Raw genomic sequence first — 22,292 nt, 5'->3', positions numbered from 1 at the left:
CATTTCACGTCTAATAACACGTCAAGCGTCGAATGCCACGTCATTCATGTGACATGTAAAATGTCACGTCATGCGTCGAATATAAAGAAGAATTGGCAGTTTACATTGTAAACTGCCAATTCTTGACAGAAGAAGAATTGACTTTTTCACGAAGTCGTTGACATTTAATATTGGAGACGTTGAAGACAGGTCCCCACCGCTTGACACCCCATACGTCACGATGGGACCAACAGAAAGGGAGATACGATATAGTGCCGTTTTGGCAGTGACGTCATCTTTATTTTTTATCTCAACGTATTCGTTACCCCCTCACCTTTCCAACGAGTCCTCTTACGTCACGATCGGACCAATAGAAACGAAGATATGATATAGTGCCGTTTTGGCAGTGCCGCCATCTTTGTTTTTGTCTCAACGTATTCGTTACACCCTCCCCGTTCCAACGAGTCCTCTTACGTCACGATCGGACCAATAGAAACGAAGATATGACGTAATGCCGTTTTGGCAATGCCGCCATCTTTGTTTTTTGTCTCAACGTATTCGTTACCCCCTCCCCGTTCCAACGAGTCCACTTACGTCACGATCGGACCAATAGAAACGAAGATATGTGGTAATGCCGTTTTGGCAATGCCGCCATCTTTGTTTTTGTCTCAACGTATTCGTTACCCCCTCCCCGTTCCAACGAGACTTCTTACGTCACGATCAGACCAATAGAAATGAAGATATGACGTAATGCCGTCTTGGCATTTTGACATTTACGTGCGGGTATTGTGATTTAAGGGGTGCGTTCTTAGGGGCGGTCTCCGATATTTCGCATTTACGAGCGGTTATTGCGATTTAAGGGGTGCGTTCTTAGGGGTTGCGCTCAGATGAAGGTAGCCTATCTACTAACGAATCTGAAACTAGTCAGTCCCAAAATTTTGAAAATGTCTCTGATAACCATTCTGATCATCACTCTCCAATAAACTTACCTCCACAAACCTCTTCAGGTCGAATTGTTAAAAAACCTGATAGACTAGATTTATAAGTAATTTTATTATAAAATAAAGGGGGTAAAGGATGAATGAAACAATTGTGGAAATTTATAAATATTTATTTAAAGATTTGTTAAAGAAAGTTATGTTTATTTTGTCATTATAAAAAGGAGGGGGATGTGATGTATGTAAATAGATAGTATTCGGAACGCACTCAAGTTGGTAACATTGTAAGAGTGACGTGACAGCGACAAGTACAATGAAGCGGAAATAAAACCATTCTGAATCTAGACACGATAGATACAAGTTGTTTCATTATAACCTCTCCTCTAAAGTTAACCTAAGAACCCTACCACGTGTTACACTTTACATTACAACATTTATTCTAGTTATCAATAGATTATAATCGAAAAAAAATTAACTCATTAACGATCTGCGTCACATCTATGAATATAATCTGTACAATTTATAAGACTATACAAATAAAAGAAAATGCCATTTTATAAATGCAATAAACACAATTGATTTGCTTTTATGCCAAATTGCAAATAAAATGTGACAACTGTCAGATTTAACTAAAATGTCATGTCACTAAAATGTATATTATCACGGACTTACCTTTTTTTCTATCATTTGTGACGCACTGAAAAATGCCCATGAAAAGAAGCATAATACTTATTTACTACGCTGGCTTCATGGATTCTCTGGATTTGTAGCTGTAAGCACATCGTTAAAAATTAGAATTGCGAGAATTGGGAAATTTTAATGAATTAGTAAAGAATTTAAAAAAAACAGCTATATCTAATAAATAAATTCGTTTAAACAATTCAACAGTTTAACATATATTAAAAATATTTGAACTATAACAATTGCTCAAAATGTCCGCCATTTTGTTCGATGTATTTCTTTGCTCGTTTTAAAAGATTTCGATTCGATTTTCTAATTACATTGGGATTGTTCTTAATTTTTTTGGCAGCTTCTTGTCACCTTGACCGAATTAATTAATATGATTTCAAAATTGCCGTAATTAAATTACCTGCGCAAAAATTTGACATGCACCTTTTAACGCAGTTTTTATGCTCTTTTAAAATACGTAAACAAGTTTTTAAAATTTAAATATACAGGGTGTTCTTTCAAGGTCACAATTACTTTATATTTTTGTTTGTTAATCCGGACCTGAATTTTTCTTGTGATTAGTAATTGGGTTGTTCCAATGTGGTAAATGAGTATTGATTATTTTTAAAATGAGTATTTATTCATTAACTTTAATAATACATAACTAAAAGTTAATAATATATCCGCTTTTTAATGTAATTAAAAATGTAACTAAAAAATTCAATATAATTTTAAAATTAAAGTCATAAAAGTCATTCTTGTCCGGCACGAAGAACTGAAGCGAACCATTAAACCTACTTTTTTGTGCTCTTTTCAAATATGTAAACAGATTTTCAAAATTTGAATATATAGGGTGTTGTTTTAAAGTCACAATTACTTTATAACTTTTTGTTAATCCGGACCTGGATTTTTCTTATGGTTAGTATGTCGGTCGTTTGGGTTTTGAATGAGACATATGTGTACCAAATATCAAAAAAATACACGGGGTGGTTCTAAAGTTATGGCTTAAGAAAGAAATGGGCAAAATCGATAAAACACCCTGTATCTCGGTTATAAAAGTCGGGAGGGAAAAAAATGTAGTATATCTAGTACCGGCTGAGTGACCTCTCTTCACCATTAAAGTATTTCCGTTTCCCAATGAAACACCCTGTATAAACATTAATAAAACTGAAATACACCATAAAATGATTAAAAGTAAATGAATATAAACCGTAATGAATTAATGGCGCTGAGTTTAAACATAAAATTAATACGACGTCACGACCCATGAGGGCGTTTTGGGCTGACCACTATAATTTGAATTTTCTCTCGATTTTAATCGTCTTTAGGAGCCAAACGACAGACAAAAACAACTTTTTTTCTTTGATATAATATATCAGGGGTGGCCAAACTGTGGCTTGAGAGCCACATGTGGCTCTTTAAAGGATTATTTGTGGCTCTCAATAAATATCTGAATTACTTTTTTAACTTTTTTCTTTCAAAATGTCTTAAATAAGTTCAGTAAGTAATTATTACTGACAACAAAAAATATAAATGACTAAGTGTAACATCAGGACTTTGACAAGGAGACCCCTTATCACCGTTGCTATTCAATTTGGCGTTAGAAAATGTAATAAGTAAAATATCATCTGAGATGATAGAGGGATTTGCGAATCGTTGATCAAAACTATTGTTGGCCTTTGCTGGTGATCTAGGTGCAGTTGCTTATTCTACAAGAGACGTGAGAGAGGTGTTTTCACAACTCGGGGGAGAAACAGGTAGTCTGGGCCTTTGAATAAATGAATAGAAGACGAAATACATGCTAGTAACCAAAAATTCAAGACCAAGAGTTAAGCAGAACATAACTATTAATGACTACAACTTCGAAGTAGTAAAAGAGTTTAAATATCTGGGGGCAGTAATCATAACCACATATAAAAAGAGGTCTCGACAAGGATAGCTGCGGTGAATAGAGCATCGTACTCCATATCATCATTGTTAAGATCCAAGTTGCTAAAAAGACATTCTAAATTAATACTGTACATGCCAATTATTCGCCCAATGGTTACATATGGAAGTGAAACATGGACTCTACATCAGCGGAAAATAAATATGCTGCTGGTTTTAAAAGGAAAGTTCTCAGAACGATATTTGGCCCTCAAAGAGATGAATTGACAGGAGAGTGGAGAAGGCGCCGTAAAACTAAATTGATGACTGTATGGTACTAAAAACATCATAAGACATATTTATAAAAGCTAAGATAAAATGGGCAGGTCATGTGGTAAGATCAGAGAAAGACAGAGTGTTAAAGGCATGTTTTTTGAGAGACGGTAGAAGATCAGAAGGCCATACCAGAAAAAGATGGAAGGATGATGAAGAATCTAAATATACTGAAATAGTAAAGGCTGCTTGTAGAATTATTTCCATATTTGAAACAACGATCTGAACAAGAATAACTTTTTCAATTTAAAATTCGTGAAATCCAAACACAGAGAGAAAAATTTTATACCTTTTTTACACTTTCTAAATTTAAAGAATTGTTTAATTTCGGCTCGCGAAAAATTTCAAATTTTGAAAAATGACTCGGATTATCAAGGAGCTTGGCCACCCCTGTAATATATTTAAAATTATTTTCTGTTATGACTTACAGCATTTTTTTCGACTTTAAAATTTGATCCAAGTTCCCTAATGAAATGAATTGTTAACACTTCACAAGGTGCTCTACTCGTGTATTTATGATCTGTAAATTTCATCGGTTCAAAGTGCTTATTTTTGAATGGGCTGTAGTGAAAAAGGCATGAACGGGTCACTTATCACGAGTGTATGCAAATTTAGAAACAACAAATCTTAATTAATTTTTGTCTTACAGAAAAAAAATCCAAAATATTCAGAAAACCAAAGCCGACTTTTTTACTGTTTTCGATTTTCGGTATCATTAATAATATTTAAGTTATTTAACAAAAAACATTTTTTCAAAATTAAAAGTTTTAAAAATTTTACTTTAAAACAAATTTTTTTCAAAAATTGGCACTTTTAACCGATGAGACTTACAGATCATATAAATATAAATATGTATAACATAAGTAAAACAACTTGCTTACTTTTGATGCCAGAAACTTAAAAAACGGAAATACAGCTCTTTTTGATCACTTTAAAAAAGTTGGAATGCGTTTCCCAAAAGTGCTTAAATTTTTGGTTATTTCACATTGAAAAACACACATCGGCACACTATCTCTTTTTTCCTTGACAAAACCGTGAGTAAATTAACTATTTCTTATCGACGAAATAAAAAGTCACGATGACTTTTTCATATTTTTTATAAATAAAATAAGATTTGAAAGGAAAAGATTTACAAGGAAATTTTACAAGAGATAGGTAACTAAATTACGCAATTCACTATGCGCCAAAAACATTTTTCGATGCAAAAAAAATAATTTTAGGAAAAACCCCTCATATTTCCGCTCACCTGGCAAGGTCTTGTGCTCTTCAGAATCGCCTGGCATTGTCCACATTCCTTCTAAATGACTTACTCAAACACATACTTAAATTTAAACTTTACAGGAGAAAGTTTATTTTTCCCCTAAACTATGCACTTTTCGATTCACCTGGTAGATGCACGTGCAGGGCTGATGCCTGCCAGGTCATGGCTTTTAGCCTTGGTGTGCTATGAATTATCACTATACAAATTTCTAGCCTTACAGGAAGACCTTTGGTCGGAGGGTTCACTGGCTCTTAGACTATTATATTGATTTTTTTAAGAACTTTGACATTAAAAAAGCAGGTATTATTAAACTTTAGTTATAAATTATTAAAGTTAATGAATAAATACCCATTTTAAAAATTCAAAATAATCAATAGCTATTTGTATAACAAGGGAGGAAAGTGCTACTTTTCCTCCCGAGAATGAAGTTTACTGCCCGACGCGTAGCGGAGGGCAGTAATCATTCAAGGGAGGAAAAGGTACTTTACTCCCATGTTATACATATGGTTTTCCACCTTCCTCAAATAACAAGTCATTTTTTCATTTTTACTTAATTTATTTATGTAACTAACCAACAAAATTTATTAGAACTAAAACTAACAAGTAGGTACAATATAACTGTCAACTGTCAAATATAAGTCAAATTATTAATGTAAAAATTGTTAAATCAGAATAACAATTTACTGTTTTTTACCATTCTGCAAAATACAGAGTGTTTTTAAATAAAACGTTAACATGTATAGATACTTACGTAATAGAAAATAGATATTGTACAGGGCGTCAATAAGTTGTATAACATGAATGAAATACCATGACGTCACTTTTACTTTTCCTCCCTATGGAGGAAAAGTACAACTTTGCTCCCTACAATCAGGTCCGGAAAAGTATACTTTCGGTAGAGGTAGGTGGAAATACTTATTTACCACATTTTAACGACCCAATTACTAATGACAAAAAAATCCAGGTCCGGATTACCAAAAAAAATAGATGCAAAATGATGCAAGTAGCAATAAATTCATAATTCAAAACAAGTGTTACTACATCATACACTATTCGTCGTCTTGGTTTTTCCAATAAAGCAGGAATGGTGTTATAAATCGTGCTTTTTAAATAATCCCAAAGAAACAAATCCAGGGGAGTTAAATCAGAGGATCTTGCAGGCTATTCAATAAAATTTCTCTATTAAATTCATTGCCTAGGACAGTGGTCACCAATTAGCGGATCGCGGTCCGCTACTTTTGTGCGGACCGTCATTAAATTCAGAATATCTCGTTTGGCAATTTTGAAAATGTTTGGCCATGAAATTGTATATTATGTTTGACTCAACTTATGTGTGCGAAGCCGCTTTATTAAGAATGGACTTTATTAAAAATCGGTACAGATCTCAGCTAACAGATGAATATCTCAACTCCCCAATGAGAGCCAATTGCACTCATTTTTCTTACTGATAATTTAATTTTGTAAAGAGTTTTCCCTTTATTGTTACATTTATTATAATCTTTGAATTTAAGTAAACTGTAGATAGTATAAGATTGTCATGTGCGTTTTTTAAATTCATTTCCTCTCTACTATATTAAGTGGGATAACTTTTTATTTGTGCATGTAAATAAAATAGTTTTCAGATTTAATAAGTTTGCAGCAAAAAAGCTGGCATTGAAACTAATGTAGAAAAGATAGCAAATTATTTACCATTTCGTACTAAGCATGATTATTTATTTTAAATTTCTGTTTTAATAACTGGATTTCAAGAAAGTTAATAAATATGTACAAAACTGAAGATGTCTAAAAGCTTGAGAAATACGTTATTAACATCCAAACTATAAATCCCTAACTTTTAAAATATTCTCAATATCAATTTACAATACTTCTGTGTTACTGATAATAACATCAAAACAATACACAATGAATTTATATTTTATTTATTGTACCAGGAAGGTATTCAACTCTACAGTGGCCAAAAGAAATCGGATATTATTAGGTTTCCTTTCCATATTACTTCATGTTGTGAGGCCGCTTCCGAATGACAAATTTTCTTATTCGGTTTTATTTTGTCGATTCCTGTTCAAAAATGTTCCCTTAAACAAATCAGAAGGGGCCCGGGATGCCGGGCAAAACAATATTTTTATACAAATTCAAAATTACCTTTTAGCCCCGAAAATTGTATTTAAAAAAAAGGTCTCTTGTCATTTTTTTCAAAAGTTGATAGATGTCGAGTTACAATCGATTTAAAATCTGAAAAATGTAAAAATACTTATGCATTTTCGTGGTTTGAAAACTCGTATGTAAATTATTAGTTTTCACGTTGCCAAGTGCCTAAATTGAAGTTTATACATTCAATTTCAAGATTCTAATGAGTAATCGGGGCTTACTTCAGTATAGACCGTTGTTTTAAATTGCTAATTATGCTGGTCCACTCGACTTTTAAGTCGCCGTACATCGCAATTTATGGTGCGTCTTTGTCGCACTTATTATACATATCATACGTACTTATGCGAAAAATGCCCAACAAATACTTCACATTTATTAAAATTTTATACTTTTTTATAACCATATATTTTTCTCTTAATTATTTATTTATTTATTAAATTAATTATTGCCAATGTGCTTATTAAATACGTCAATAAAAACAAACAGTCGAAATCGAAATAAACCCCGATAACTCATCAGAATCTTGAAATTGAATGTTTAAATTTCAATTTAGGCACTTGACCACCGCAAAAATAATAATGTACACATGAATTTTCAAGCTTCGAAAATGCTTATTTTCGCATTTTTGAGATTATAAATCGCTTTAAACTTGAAATCTGTCAAGTTTTGAGAAAAATGACAGAAAATCTTTTTTGTTTAAGATGACCCAAATATGCTAAAAACATATTTTTGGGAGCAAAAAAGGTGATGTTTGGGATTTACATATTAAAAACAGTTAAAAACAATTTCTGCCTAAAAATTTAGCACTGCACCCTTCTGATTTGTTTACCGAATTAGAACAACCGAACAACCAGATATGTAGTGTTAACTCCGGACCCCGGAAGTGTCATAGGTAGTGTTGCCCAAAATCGGTCTTGGTCTTGTAGTCTTGGTCTTGTTCTTGCGTTTTCGCAAGACCAAGACCAAGACCAAGACCGCCTAATTTTAGCAAGACCAAGACCAAGACTTAGCGTGCAAGACTTAAGCAAGAACAAGACTAAGCCTGCGAGACTCTTGCGTCTTGCGTCGTTTGTTTAGAACTACCCCTTAAAATTTGCCATACTTATTTAAAAACACCCTGTATTAATGAAAAACATGGCTAGTTGATAAAATACCTAACTTTTTTGTTATGCAACATAAGCGAATGAATCAAAAACAAAATGTTAAGAAAACATTAGACTATAGTTGGGTTTTAATTTCAATATTTTATATGCTAGAATATTCCACAAAATGATGCGAACTTTAAGAAAAAAACACAGTTTGATTGGTATACCCGATATCCGGTATACAATGACACTTCACCTGTCTAGCAACAATATTTTTCCAGCGATATTGTTAAAGCATACGGCTCTATAGCCTTATATATAAGGCTAACAAGTGATATATTGAAGAGTAAGTTTCACTCTACTTGTGAAGCAGCTGACGTGCCATCAAATCTGAAACCCATACTGGTCTGTCCAACCCAACGTATTGGATAAAAATTAGAACTGGCATTAACATACTGTGCAGATCTGTCACCGAATTGAATGCTTTCAAATCACAGATAGTGAATAGCAAATACACTAAAGAATGCATGTTTGTAATAAACTTTAGTTAGTTAGAATATGGGCACGGATCACTTACACCGTGAGTTCAAACCCCACCCGGTGTCAGATATTTATTAATTTGGTTGGTTTTTCCTATGGCTATGATATTCAATCTTAAAATGTACCTACTCTGTTACTGTTCTAAGATATGCAATATTCTAATGGGCAACTGCCAGACTTGCAAGACTCTTTCTGCAAGACCAAGACCAAGACCAATACCGGGAGCGCAATACCAAGACCAAGAACAGGTGTACTGGCGCAAGACCAAGACCAAGACTATCTAAGTCTCGTCTTGGTCTTGCATTTGGGCAACACTAGTCATAGGTTTTCGAAACGTACCCTCAGAAAATATAATTGGTGACCCCTGGCTTAGGAGACCGTTCATTAAGGTATCGCCTTACATTTAAGCTATATTCAGAGGTGTGCCATCTTGGTGAAAAAACGAATCATCTTCTGATTACATGTTATCATTTATCATTTTCGATTATATCTGTCAAAACGAAATCAACTATGTTCTCTAATAATTCTAAAAATGCATCTCCGTTCAATCTTGTGCAAAAAGAATTGCCCTAGCATACGATCCTCATAAATTTCTGTCCATTCATTTCATGTCAATAGCTGTTAAGTATGTCGTTCGTGAAAACTCTAGGATTTTCATCGGCCTAATAACGGCAATTGTATCGATTTGCAGTGAAAAACACCGGAGTAAATCGATTTTTAAATAAAGCACCTAACGACTTGCAACTATTTTGCGTTATGTTCAGGATGACGTCAAAAAAAAAGTCTACAATAAAAAAATGGGAGGAAATGCGTAATTGCATTTACAGTGCATAAAATTCATTCAAAAGTGCATGCAATTCTTGGAGCCATATCGAATTTTATAAAAACATGTCACTATCAGTATATTAAAGGCCAGATTTTGTCACTCGAGGGTTTTTGGGGTCTCCGAGCCTCGGAGTACCTGGTGATCAGTGTTACTGCTAAGGTACGTCACCTTCTGGAGATTCGAGGGTTTTCGGAACTAAATTGATGCAAACAAATTATTCGGTAGTTTTTGGAGTCGCTGAATACGAACACGTCATCAGAACGGACTCCCGCAGAGCCTGGTTCCCAGGTTACTGCTAAGGCACGTCATCTTCTGAAGTTTCTTAAGGTTTTCGGCACTACTTAATGCAAACAGATTGCTCGGGGGTTGCTAAGGTTGCTGAACACAAGTATGATATCAAAACCAACTCGCGGGGCACCTAGTGTTCAGGGTGAATATTATGCACGTTATCTTCAAGAATTTCTTGGCTCTTTGACACTAAATTAATGCAAACAGGGTACTCGGGGGTTTTCGGGGTTGCTGAATAGGATTATGTCGTAACTGAATACCTCTGGTTTATCTAATGTTCTGAGCGGATACAAATAAGAAAGAATATAATAATTATTGTTGTTTGAACATATTAGAAGAATTTGAACATATTGGAGAACATTTCACATGCCTTTACCTACCTCATAATCGTACTCAGCAACCCAGAACCCCCGAGTATTCTGATTGCAATAATCTAGTATGTATCATAATATAGTCTCGAAATTCCAGAAGATGATGCGCATAAGAGTCACTTTCGTCACTTAGTGCTCCGAAGTTCGGTTCTGATTACATATTCCTCTTCAGCAACCCCAAGAAACCCCGAGTCAGGGCCGCGCTGTCCACGTGTGCAATGTGTGCGGCGCACACAGGCGCCAGCAAATAAGGGGCGCCAGTAGAGTTTTCACAAAAGTTTTAGGCATCAAAATAACACATCCATTTTTTTTCAGCTTCTACCAAACGTTGGGATATCATGAAACAACACTTTGCAAGTCTGGCTTTAACGCCCGGTTTCATAATCAACTTAAAGTGAACATTAACTAAAGTTCACTTTAAAGTTGACATTTAGCCATATGAATTGCATTGATAAAGGTACCAACTTAAAATTTAACTGATTATGAAACCGAGCGTAAATCATTTATCTAATAGGGCTTTTCATCGATTGTCACTTGTTTCGAGCTCATGGGCGTCCACAGGGAGGGGCAGGCGGCAGCTGCCCCCCTAGAGAGTACGAGACGAGTGTAAAATTGGTGAATAAGCAATATAGAAAAATACAAAAGTTTTAACTTAATCTTGATTTTGAATGCAACCACTCTGTTTCTACATTCTAGCTGGGCCAAAAAGGGGTGTACCCAAAACTGACATTGCGGACGAGTTTTGTTCATGTTGTTAACGTTTAAAAGCGTTAGCATAACTTCATCAGATGGCGACATTTTGAATTTAACTAGTAGCCTTTTTAATGTCATGCTAGTTTAGTGTGCGCTACCTGCCAATGTCACTGCCATGTTTCATGTCACGCCAGTTTGGTGGGCGCTCTCCCTTTTAATTCACTACTTGCCCATTCCATCCGTGTTGACAGTTCGTTGGATATACCTCATTAGGATAAATATCGTGATTGAAATTATCAAGCTAGATGTTTAGGAGGTAAAACATTTATATTCATATTGCTCAGTTGTTTAGTCTACATACCGATGGTATAAAGTTCTGATGAAAGTTAACTTCGTTAGCAAAATTTTTCAATCAAAAAGAATGAATATGCAGCTGGCCTTAGATGCTTCACAAGAGATAAAACAATTGTTGCTCGAGTTTTGAACAGATATCAAATTTAATAATGTTACTACAGCAAATGAAACTGCAGAGAAACTGGATGTGAAGCCCAGTTTTCAACTAGCCACACAGTTACGGCTTCGAAAAAAAAAAGTTGACAGTTCGATTACGAACATAAAGACGAACCGATTTTGGATCCTAAAATGTCATACCCACAAAGTTAATTTCTTTCATTGCGTTCTCGAGCAAGCATTACTGTCAGTAAATAAAAGATTTTCATATTGGAAAATCATGTTAATTCTTTCAAATTTTTATATAGGTAACTTGAACGACAGTACAGAAAACTCACAATTAAAACTTTTGTGTAGAAATTTGGAAAAAAACTGAGATTTAATGATCGTCCATATTATAGAGGGAGACAATATTATATATTTGTTTAAAGAATTATATGAATTATTCTGCTTCAGCCTTTGTTAAAAGAATTAAATATTGATGTTTGTAAAATTTTAAACTATATATTTTTAATGGAATTAACTGTTTCTTCTTCTTGATGTGCCTATCCGTGACACATGTTGGCAATCATCATGGCAATCTTTATCTTAGCTATGTTCGCACTATGCAGAGCAGAAAAGCTGCACAGATGTTGTGTTGAACCAGGTTCTGAGGTATTTTAACCAGGATGTTTTTTTCTTGCTGGACCTCGCTTTATAAAAATTATTTTCCGTGCACTATGGCTTGCAGTGGGGCATATCTGGATTCGTTTCGCATAATGTGTACAAAGTATTCTAACTTCGAGATTTGATGGTGATCAGTACCTCTCGGTTCTTCTTCATTTTTCTGAGGACCTTCTCATTTGAAGAGTAGGTACAGGGAAAAATAAGGAATGTCAATTTTTCATGAATTTTTGATTTTCTCGCCATGTGGTAGCAAAAACTGAGTACTATCGACTAGACTATCGATTCAGAACAGTAAACAGAAAGATCAGTCTATACAATTTTTTTAAGAATTTGTATCCAGGCGAAGGACCAGGATTGTCCGCACGCCACTGGACGAAAATAAGAAATGTTATCAGTTTTTTGGTATATTATTAAATTAATAAGTTAATATAGATTAATATTATATTAAGAATATAGACTAACAATTGCTAGAATTCTGCTAAAAATCTCCTAAGTAGTTTTTAGATATCATAAGAAATAAACTTTTAGTGGTGTTTATCTCAATATGTATAAAATGTGACATTCCTTGTTTTTCTCCTGTACTCTTCATTTGTGAGCCAGTCAGTCAACGGGATTTTAAAAATTCTACGGTATAGGGAGCGTTCAAGTATTACGTAACGCGATTTTTGAATATTTTTAACCCCCCCCTCCCCCAACCGTAACACACTCTTATGGGAGTTTAACTAATGCGTAACGCAATTTTTGAAGATTTTTGTCCCCCCTCCCCCACAACCTGCATTACGTAATACTTGAACGGTCCCATAGCCACATCTCCAAGCTTTCAATTTTCTGCACATATCTTCGTTCAAGGTCCACGATTCAACACCATAAAAAAGGACAGAGAAGACGTAGCATCGCAGCATTCTTACTTTTATGCCAAGAAAGAGGTTGTGATTCTTGAAGAAGGCCCCATACGTGGTGGATTTAGCTTTTCCAATGCCGCGCTCTTATTTCTTGGTTGTTAGTCCATTCTTCATTTATTATGGTGCCGAGGTAGTTGTGTGCGTCACTCTTTCTACAGGGGTTTGGTTGATTTAGAGTTGCCCTTCTGTTATCTTTTTCTTGCTAATGATCATAAGCTTATTCTTCATTATGCGAGAGTCGGCTGTTGGTGCGCACTTAAAGCAAATGCAGGATATTTCACAAATTTGAAACATTTTAGTTTCCAAATTTTTTGGAGATATACTTCCAAGGCTTAGGTAGGTATATTGGTAACGACCGCATTTAATGAATGGTTGACTAGTTGAAGAGTGAAAGGCGCTATTTCCAACTAGTCTACTACGCACAATTGCTCGACTTATTCGGCTAATGGTGCGCATATGTCGGATAACTGTGCGCATTAAAAATGACCTTCGAAAATGTAGCTTATTGAAAAAAATATTAAAGGAACAAACAAATATACGGAAAAAGATAATAAACCAAGTTACAGATATTTTTACAATAATCTAAGTATTGCAGAAGTCATATCCAATATCCTTCTGGACTATCCTGTCGAATACACATGGCATGAGACCATTGACAATATATTGCACCATACCTCGTCTTTTTTGCTACCATCACCACAATACACAGAAGTTATTTTGATCTGACACCAGATAGTCCAACTCATCATCATGGCAAAGTTCACTTTCTGAAATAATTTCGGAGCTGTTGTTTTCAAAAATTTTCATTTTTGCACCTTTTTTCAATTTCGAGGTTTTCTCTTTGCCCCTTTCTCTATTTTGACGGTTGTTTAACGCTTGTTTACGTTTTATGAAGCAGTCACAAAACATAAAACATGCCTTAATATACCTTGCCGGCTAATGGTGCGCAATGCACACCATTAGACGACGTTATACTTCACGACATAACACAAAATTTGATAAAAACAAAAAAGAATCGAGCTAAACTAACTATATCAGTGTTTAAAATGGTAAATAAATAAAGGATATAAGTACTATTTAAACTAGAGTTCTGTCAAGAAAAAAAGTTATCGCTTATTTTCTCAGACACACAAATAATATCACATCACGCTAAAACATGTAAACGATAACTGCCAACTGGTAAAGTATCTCTCCACGTTAGTTTGTTTGAGATAGATCTGGTAGTTGCTAATAGATGGCCCGACAATATAGTTTGTGCAATTTTATTAAATATGAGATTAGAAACATTCATGCGCACAATTAGCCGACTCTCCCCTACGTTTTTATTGAGTTCACATTATCGACTGTAATATTGTCGACTTGTAGGTCTTCTAGGTTGTCCGCAAATATTATGTCATCTCCATACCTGATGTTATTTAGCATGTCCACCTATTCGGTGTGTTCACCTTCAACTCTGAAGTTTGCAGTACCTATGATTCCAGTAAATGCTGGAAGGTGCGAAAAGTGACCTGTATCTTTATACACCAGGGAAATAAGGCAAAAATATACCATGTTCGGGGCACTTGAGCAGCCAGGTTGCAAATGGGTTTTTCGGGTACTATATACCTAATACATTATAAATACAAAAATGCCCGTCACAGTTTGGACGATAAATTTAGTTATTAACAAATAAGGGTCAAACATGAGAGTTTTTTCGTTTAAATCGCTACAGTTAAAAATAGGGTAATTAAATGTCTTATTTATAATATTTTTTTTGTAGATGAGCCAAGGTTTAAAATACCTTTTTTTGAATTTTGGTCCGATTATGTGTTGCTTCGTATATTGCAAAATATAACTAAAATTTCGAAAATAAAAAAGTTGCTATAACTTATGCTAAAATGAATTTAGGACTTTCATGTTGCACGAAAAGTCGAGTCACGCAGTCCATAAAATGCACAAAAAATTTTAAGACGATGCGTCAATTAGTTTAAATTTTATTCAATTTGTTTATCCCAAAGAGCTATTTTTTGCAACGTTATTGTTCAATAAATAATAATAATACAGCAATTCTGCGAAAACAACATGAAAGAAGAATAGTTATTTTTCAACGCATTTAAAAAAATCATTAAAAAGTAATTTTTATCACTCAGAAAACATTTTACTAAAATAGAGTCATTTTTGGCTTATAAACAATTTGAATAACTTTGTTAATATTGACTGTAGGCTAAAACTACAATGGAATTTGAAAAACTGGTATTTTTATACGAATTTTCAAAGAAAAACTTTTCGGCTAGGTTAATTACGGTCAAAGTTAGCCACTTTTTTTATTTAATTGACGGCTACTTTGTTTATAACAATTAAGCAACCTAACTACAGCCATTTTGAAGTTGAAGATATATAGGTTATGTGTAGAAATTCAAGTAAACTTTGAACCTCAACAGAGTGGTTAATAATGCTTTAAAAAAGGCGTCCGAACGGAATTAATTCGTGGTCAGTGGAGGGGAATTACTAAAATACGTGCACTCAAAAAATGAAACTGATTCTGCAAACATATGCTGCGATTAATATCGCTGGAACTTTTTGATCGATTTTGATCATAATTTTTTTTAATTTGTATGTACTCGTAGTCTTATAGAGTACGTTATGTACACACAACCCCACCTAACATTACAAAATGTTAGGGGGATCTCCCCTTATCACTCAGGGATATGAAAAATAGATTACGACCGATTCTAAGACCTACCGAATATACATATATAATTTCATAAAAATCGGTCAAGCGGTCTCGGAGAAGTATGGAAACTAACACTGTGACAGGAAAATTTTATAGATGTAAATATATAGATGGCTATTAACAAATATGGGTTGGTGATAGAAGAGTGAAAATTAAGGGTTGTATGTAGTCTTTAATTCTATATCATATAAAATTAAGGTAGATAATTTTGTCCAAAAAAATAAAAAAATGTCAGTGGGGCAACCCCCCTTATAACTTATGGGTATAAAAATAGATTAAAACCTCTTGAACGTCCTGCAGGATAAACGTGTAAAATTTTATAAAAATCGGCCAAGCCGTTTCGGAGTAGTATGGTAACTAACACTGTTACAGGAGAATTTGATGTATATAGAAGTAACTGCGAATTAAATAATAAAAGTGGCTAACTTTGAACCTAATTAACCTAGGCAAAAAGTTTTGTCTGAAAATTCTTATAAAAATACCAGTTTTTGAAATCCTAAAGTAGATTTACTCTATAGTCAATATTAACAAAGTTATTCAAATTGTTTAGAAGCCAAAAATGACTCTATTTTACTAAACTTTTTCGGAGTGATATAAACGACTTTTAATGATTTTTTTCAATACTTTAAAAACATAACTATTATTCTTGCATGTGGTTCCCACAGAATTGCTACGTCATTATTATTTTCTGAACAATAACATTGCGAAAAAAAGCTCTTTGCGATAAACAAATTGAATAAAATTTAAACTAATCGACGAATCGTCTTAAAATTTTTTGTGCATTATATGGAATATTTGACTCAATTTTTCGTGCAATATGAAAGTCTTAAGGCCATTTTTGCAAAAGTTATAGCACATTTTTTATTTTTGAAATTTTAGTTTTATTTTGCAATTTCCAAAGCAAAAAATGATCGGACCAGAATTTAAAAAGTGCCATTTTAAGCCTTGGTTCATCTACTAAAAGAAAAATATTATAAATAAGATATTTAATTACCCTGTTTTTACTTGTAGCGATTTAAACGAAAAAACTGCCATTTTGACCCTTATTTGTTAATAACTAAGTTTCTCGTCCGAACTGAGACAGGAATTTTTGTATTTATAATGTATTAGGTATATATTACCCAAAAAATCTATTTGCAACCTGGCTGCTCAAGTGTCCCGACAAAAACCTTATTTCTCTGGACTATTAGTTATTTATGTCGTTACGCCAAAGATTTGTTTTTACTGTATTATTTTAACTTGTCTAGTCTATTTTCCTGTTGCATATATGAGAATTTTTAGTTATTTTTGTTTGGATGCAATAAATATTTGTTCATTTCCACATTATTTATAACGAGACGATTTAAAAAAAATGCGTATTTTTGGGCGCCAATAAATGTTTTGCACACAGGCGCTAACACCTGCTGGCGCGGAACTGCCCCGAGTAATCTGTTTGCATCAATTTAGTGCCAAAAACACTCGAAACTCTAGAAGATGACGTACCCTAGTAGATACCCTAAGTATCAGGTGCTCAAAAAATCCTCGAGTTACAAAATCTGGCCATTTATATACTGACTTTGACATGTTTTCGGATACAGTTTATTAGGCTATTGATTATATTCAAAATAAGCTACAGTCGGAAAAATGAAAGAATACCCATGAACGAACATATAAAACACGCTGTATTTTCCTGTCACCGTGTCACAAAGAAAATTGTCCAGTGCAAGTACATGTAACAATAATTATTACATGTACTTGCGCTGGCCAATTTTTTGTGTGACACGGTGACAGGAAAATTCAGCGTGTTTTATATGTTCGTTCATGGGTATTCTTTCATTTTTCCTACTGTAGCTAAAAGGAACTACAGCGTTAACGGGGTTTTATTATTTCATATGGTCAATGGACATCTATATATGAAAAAACCGCGGAGTGCTACCATTTAAAGGGGTGCGTTTTTGAGAAATGAGTGAATTAGTCCCTGGGCACAGGTTACATTAGGGTAAGTTCTATTCACTTTTGGTATAAACATACCTGCATAAAAATTGTTCCTGGTTAAATTTCCTATCTAAATATCACTTTTTAAAGTCAATGATACTTTTTTTTACAAAAATATATTCAAAAGAAAAAGAACAAAGAAACCCAAAAGAAAGAAATTTTGTTTTTTGTCCCATAACTTTTGTCCACGAGGATATAGGTATAGACAGTGTTTTGCGAAAAAAAAACCTACATATTTTTTCTTTAAAATGTTGTTTAGTAGAGGTAATTAGGATTCATAGTTTTCGAAATATGATTTTTCAAATTTCGCCACTCACAGCAATTTTAGGCAATTTTCCTTGTTATTTTGCAAATATTGTTCTGTAACTTTTTTCTACGTAACTTTAGGTATACAATACAATGGTACACGTAATAGAAATAGAAATCAATTACCTTTAAAATGGTCTACTGTAGAACGTTGTACGACTTTCTTTTAAAGACATTATGGTTTTTCAAGGTTTTATACTTTTAACGATTTTTATAATATAATATAAACATAAAATAATATTATATAATATATTATATATTATATATTATATATTATATATTATATATTATATATTATATATTATATATTATATATTATATATTATATATTATATATTATATATTATATATTATATATTATATATTATATATTATATTATATTATATACTATATAATACCTAATATAAAAAATATCATTTTTTACGATTATATTTGAAATTTCTCATTATAACTTTTTTTCTTCTACATTTAGGTATATATTATTATATTATATAATAAAAAAATATTATTTACTTTAATGGTGTATTTCAAAAAATTCAAAAATACAAAAAACTACAGATATTATTTTTCTTGTAAGTACTTGCAACGATTTTTGATTTTAGGATTATTTTTTAAATTTCTCATTATAACTTTTTTTCTTGTACATGAATATACTATATATTGCTCAATAAAGAGGGCTTACTTTCTGTTCTTTAAAATGGTGTATCATCTATATTTAAATAATGGAAACCGAGTGATTCTTTGATATTTTTTTTACCTGCATTATTTAAAATTATTTCTCTTACAAAAATTACATAAACATTAGTCTTAGAAAACATCACTTTAGTTAAAATTATTTAAACGTTGACATTTAAAAAATTTTCAAAATCAAAGTCCATCTCTTCGTTAGCATTAGCTTCAATATCTTCCTCTGACACTTCAGTTATCTTAGAGTTCCCACAATTAGCACCCATTCACATGCATCTTTGTAGAATATTGAACAACTAATTCCTATCTTCCTACAACCGCAGTTTTTTGTACAAATTTTGTCGTACAACATTATACAGTAGAACATTTTAAAGGAAATTGATTTATATTCCTCTTACATGTACCATTGCATATGCCTAAAGTTGCGTATAAAAAAGTTACAGAAAAATATTTGCGAAATAACCAGGAAAATTGCACAAAATTGTTGTGAGTGGCCAACTTTGAAAAATCATATTTCAAAAACTGTAAATCCTAATGACCTCTACCAAACATTATTTTAAAGAGAAAGTATGTAAGTTTTTTTTCTGTGAAGCAATGCTTATACCTATATCCCCGTAGACAAAAGTTATTGGACAAGAAACAAAATTTCTTTCTTTTGGGTTTCTTTGTGCTTCCTCTTTTGAATATATTTTTGTAAAAAAAAGTATCTTTGACTTTAAAAAGTTATATTTAGATACGAAATTTAACCAGAAACAATTTTTATTTAGACGTGTTTGTACCAAAAGTGCATAGAACTTACCCTAATGTAACCTGTGCCCAGGGACTAATTCACCCATTTCTCAAAAACGCACCCTTTAAAATGGTAGCACTCCACGGTTTTTTCATATATAGAGATTCATTGACCATATGAAATAATAAAACCCCGTTAACGTTGTAGTTCCTTTCTATAGTACACAATCAATAGCCTATATGCACTGTAAATGCAATTATGCATTTTCACCCATTTTTTTTATTGTAGATTTTTCCTAACTTCATCCTGAACACATTGCAAAAAGTTGCTAGTCGATAGGTGCTGTATTTAAAAATCGAATTATTTTTAATAGGTACCCTAGTACCCGAAATAGGTACCCTGGTTTAGACTAAAATTGCTACTTCTGCTGCTTCAGTCTTAACAAGTTTTTCATACTCCCGCTTTTTATCAACTACTGATCCCATTTCATGAATTATATTAAGTTTTAATAGTTAACATATTTCAGAATAGACCACATACGATCTATTCCATATTTAAAATTAAGGTACTGGAAGGGTGATGGTTGACAAATGACAGATGTTTACACCTTTGGAGTAAAAGTTGACACCTTTGGAATAAAAATTGACCTGTTCCAGAATTTTCACAAAATCCAGTGAATATTGCCAATTACCAGTGTGGAATATTTTAAGTGGCGAATCCAGTATATTTAAAGTTTAAGTGCTCTTTTAAAAGTTACTCGCGATTTTTTAACGATTTATGTAGTTGTAAATAGTCAAATTCCAGCAAAAAGAACTTGTATTTTTAAATCGCAATCGAAGAAAATTATTTTTTATTTTTATACATATATATTTATACAGTGAACTACAGTGGAAATTTTTAAAAACTCACCTATTTTCTTGTAGAATGGAGTGATAACTAGTGGAAACACTATTTTGTGGTAACAAGCGTTCGGAACTCATGATTAAATCACAAACTTTTAATTTAAACTAATTGGAAAATACTTTCTCGCGTTTTGCAAAGTCTACGTGTTTATCTGCATTTACTATTTACGAAACAATAACTAGTATTTTGAAAATTTATCATTTCCAGATAAGAAACAATCATTAACTTGATTTTAAAATATTCTTACCCGATGACATGTAATTCCAAGAATGTAATAATTTATGATCACAAGTATTTATCCTGTTATCTGATTGGATGTTATCTTTCTCATATATTATATTATCGCCTGAGTTGTTACAATTAAATTTTATGTTTTATTTTATGCTCTTTCTTTCGTATTTATACATTCCTTGTGATTTTATTTCCCTATACGAATAACATTAAAAGATGTCCTAAATAGGTTTTTTGTGGCTTGTTTAACCTTTTTATACGGAATTTGCGGGGAAAACCCTTCAATTTAAATGTGCCACAATTCAAGATGTTTTATAAATCCGTTAAGCTTATCCGTGGAGGTTATTATATTTACATCACGGCCTTGAAAGACACTATTTAGAAGATTTAGGTGTTCGAATAAATTGTCAAGGAAAGCTAGCCTGAGAAGCCAAAGAAACTTTGAAACAGATCCCCATATTCCGAATTATGATCTTTCAAATATGTACATCAAATCTCTGATCTTAACTGAAAAACTCTTTTAAAGATTATCATTTGGAAGCCATCATACTTCCGTGCGGTAAAGAAGATTTTAATTTAAAGAAAGGATGCCAACACAATTTTTCCAGAAAATGTGAGCTTGTAACGTAATTCCTGTGTTGTAATTTATAACTTTAATGACACTTTTTAAAACACAATATGTTTAGGAAAGTAAACATTTTGAAAGAAGAGCTACTAGTACTAGTAACATCGGTTTGCAGCTTTCTCCAACACCTTCCGACTCCTAACCGCCATTATTCTCTGTTGAACCATAGACCTGGACGGATTTCTCTTTCCTCTAGTTCTTTTTCAATTTCCTCATTCCATATTCTTCTCGGCCTTCCTTCTCCCTTTTGGTGTCCTCGTCAAGGGATCCTGTTATCTGTTATTCTCTGTACATGGCCGTATCATATTAGTTGTTTTGTTTTTATATCATCAATTATTGTATGTGCGACTCCCATCATTTCTCGTATTCTCTCACTTGGCATCCGATCTGTTCTTGATTTGCCTGCTGCTCTTCCAAAGAAATCCATTTCTGTTCTTAGTGACATTTTCTCTGTTCTTTATTTCATTTGCCAAAATTCACTCTCATAATTATGTAATTACACTTTTAAATATGGTATTGTATATGAGCTGTTTGTTCGCTTTAGGTATTGTTTGGCCCCACAGAATGCCATTCATCATGGATATGGCTTTTCTACCCTGTATATTTTTGGCTTTTATAGCAGCACCAAGTGTTCCATGTTGAGTTATCTTCATGCCCAGGTACGTGTATTCATCACAGTGTTTAATTTTTACCCCATCGTCTAATGTAATGGACTGATTTGTCTCTCCAATACACATGGCTTCAGTTTTCTTCTTAATGTTGAGTTCGAGACCCCATTTAATATATTTTGCTATTAGCTTCATGTAACTCAAGTCATAAGCGGAACATAAGGTGTATCAGGGCCCCCGTAACCGGGCGTGCAACGCGTGCGGCGCACGCGGGCGTAACCCCGAAGGGGCGTCAAACCGAAGGTTTGGTAAATAAGAATTATTTATTTTAAATGAGATAATCATTTTTTATATACAATTTTAATTATTTCATGAATAGCTAGAGTGATCTCAAAAATCAAATATTGTGTTATTACTGAAAAAAATAATTATTCCCGTCCTGAAATGTTGAACTTACTCAGTCAAAAATATATTAAACGCCGTCTACACTCTAGCCGAA

The 22,292-nt window shown here is 33.1% G+C and overlaps 1 protein-coding gene across 1 annotated transcript in view; it reads right to left on the bottom strand.

The window, feature by feature from the left end:
* LOC126885948 (proton-coupled amino acid transporter 1-like) overlaps positions 1-20,485 on the bottom strand; it is a 575,934-nt gene extending 555,449 nt beyond the window's left edge. The window contains exon 1 of the mRNA XM_050652772.1: positions 20,336-20,485. Within this exon, the coding sequence (XP_050508729.1) occupies positions 20,336-20,406 (71 nt within the window). The 5' untranslated portion in view covers positions 20,407-20,485. The remainder of the gene's footprint in view (positions 1-20,335) is intronic.
* Positions 20,486-22,292: the final 1,807 nt, after the last annotated feature.

The sequence above is a fragment of the Diabrotica virgifera genome, chromosome 6 (assembly GCF_917563875.1).
Source record: "Diabrotica virgifera virgifera chromosome 6, PGI_DIABVI_V3a".
Classification (NCBI taxonomy): domain Eukaryota; kingdom Metazoa; phylum Arthropoda; class Insecta; order Coleoptera; family Chrysomelidae; genus Diabrotica; species Diabrotica virgifera.
Note: the sequence above shows the minus strand (reverse complement) of the source record. Positions and strands in the feature narration are given on the sequence as shown.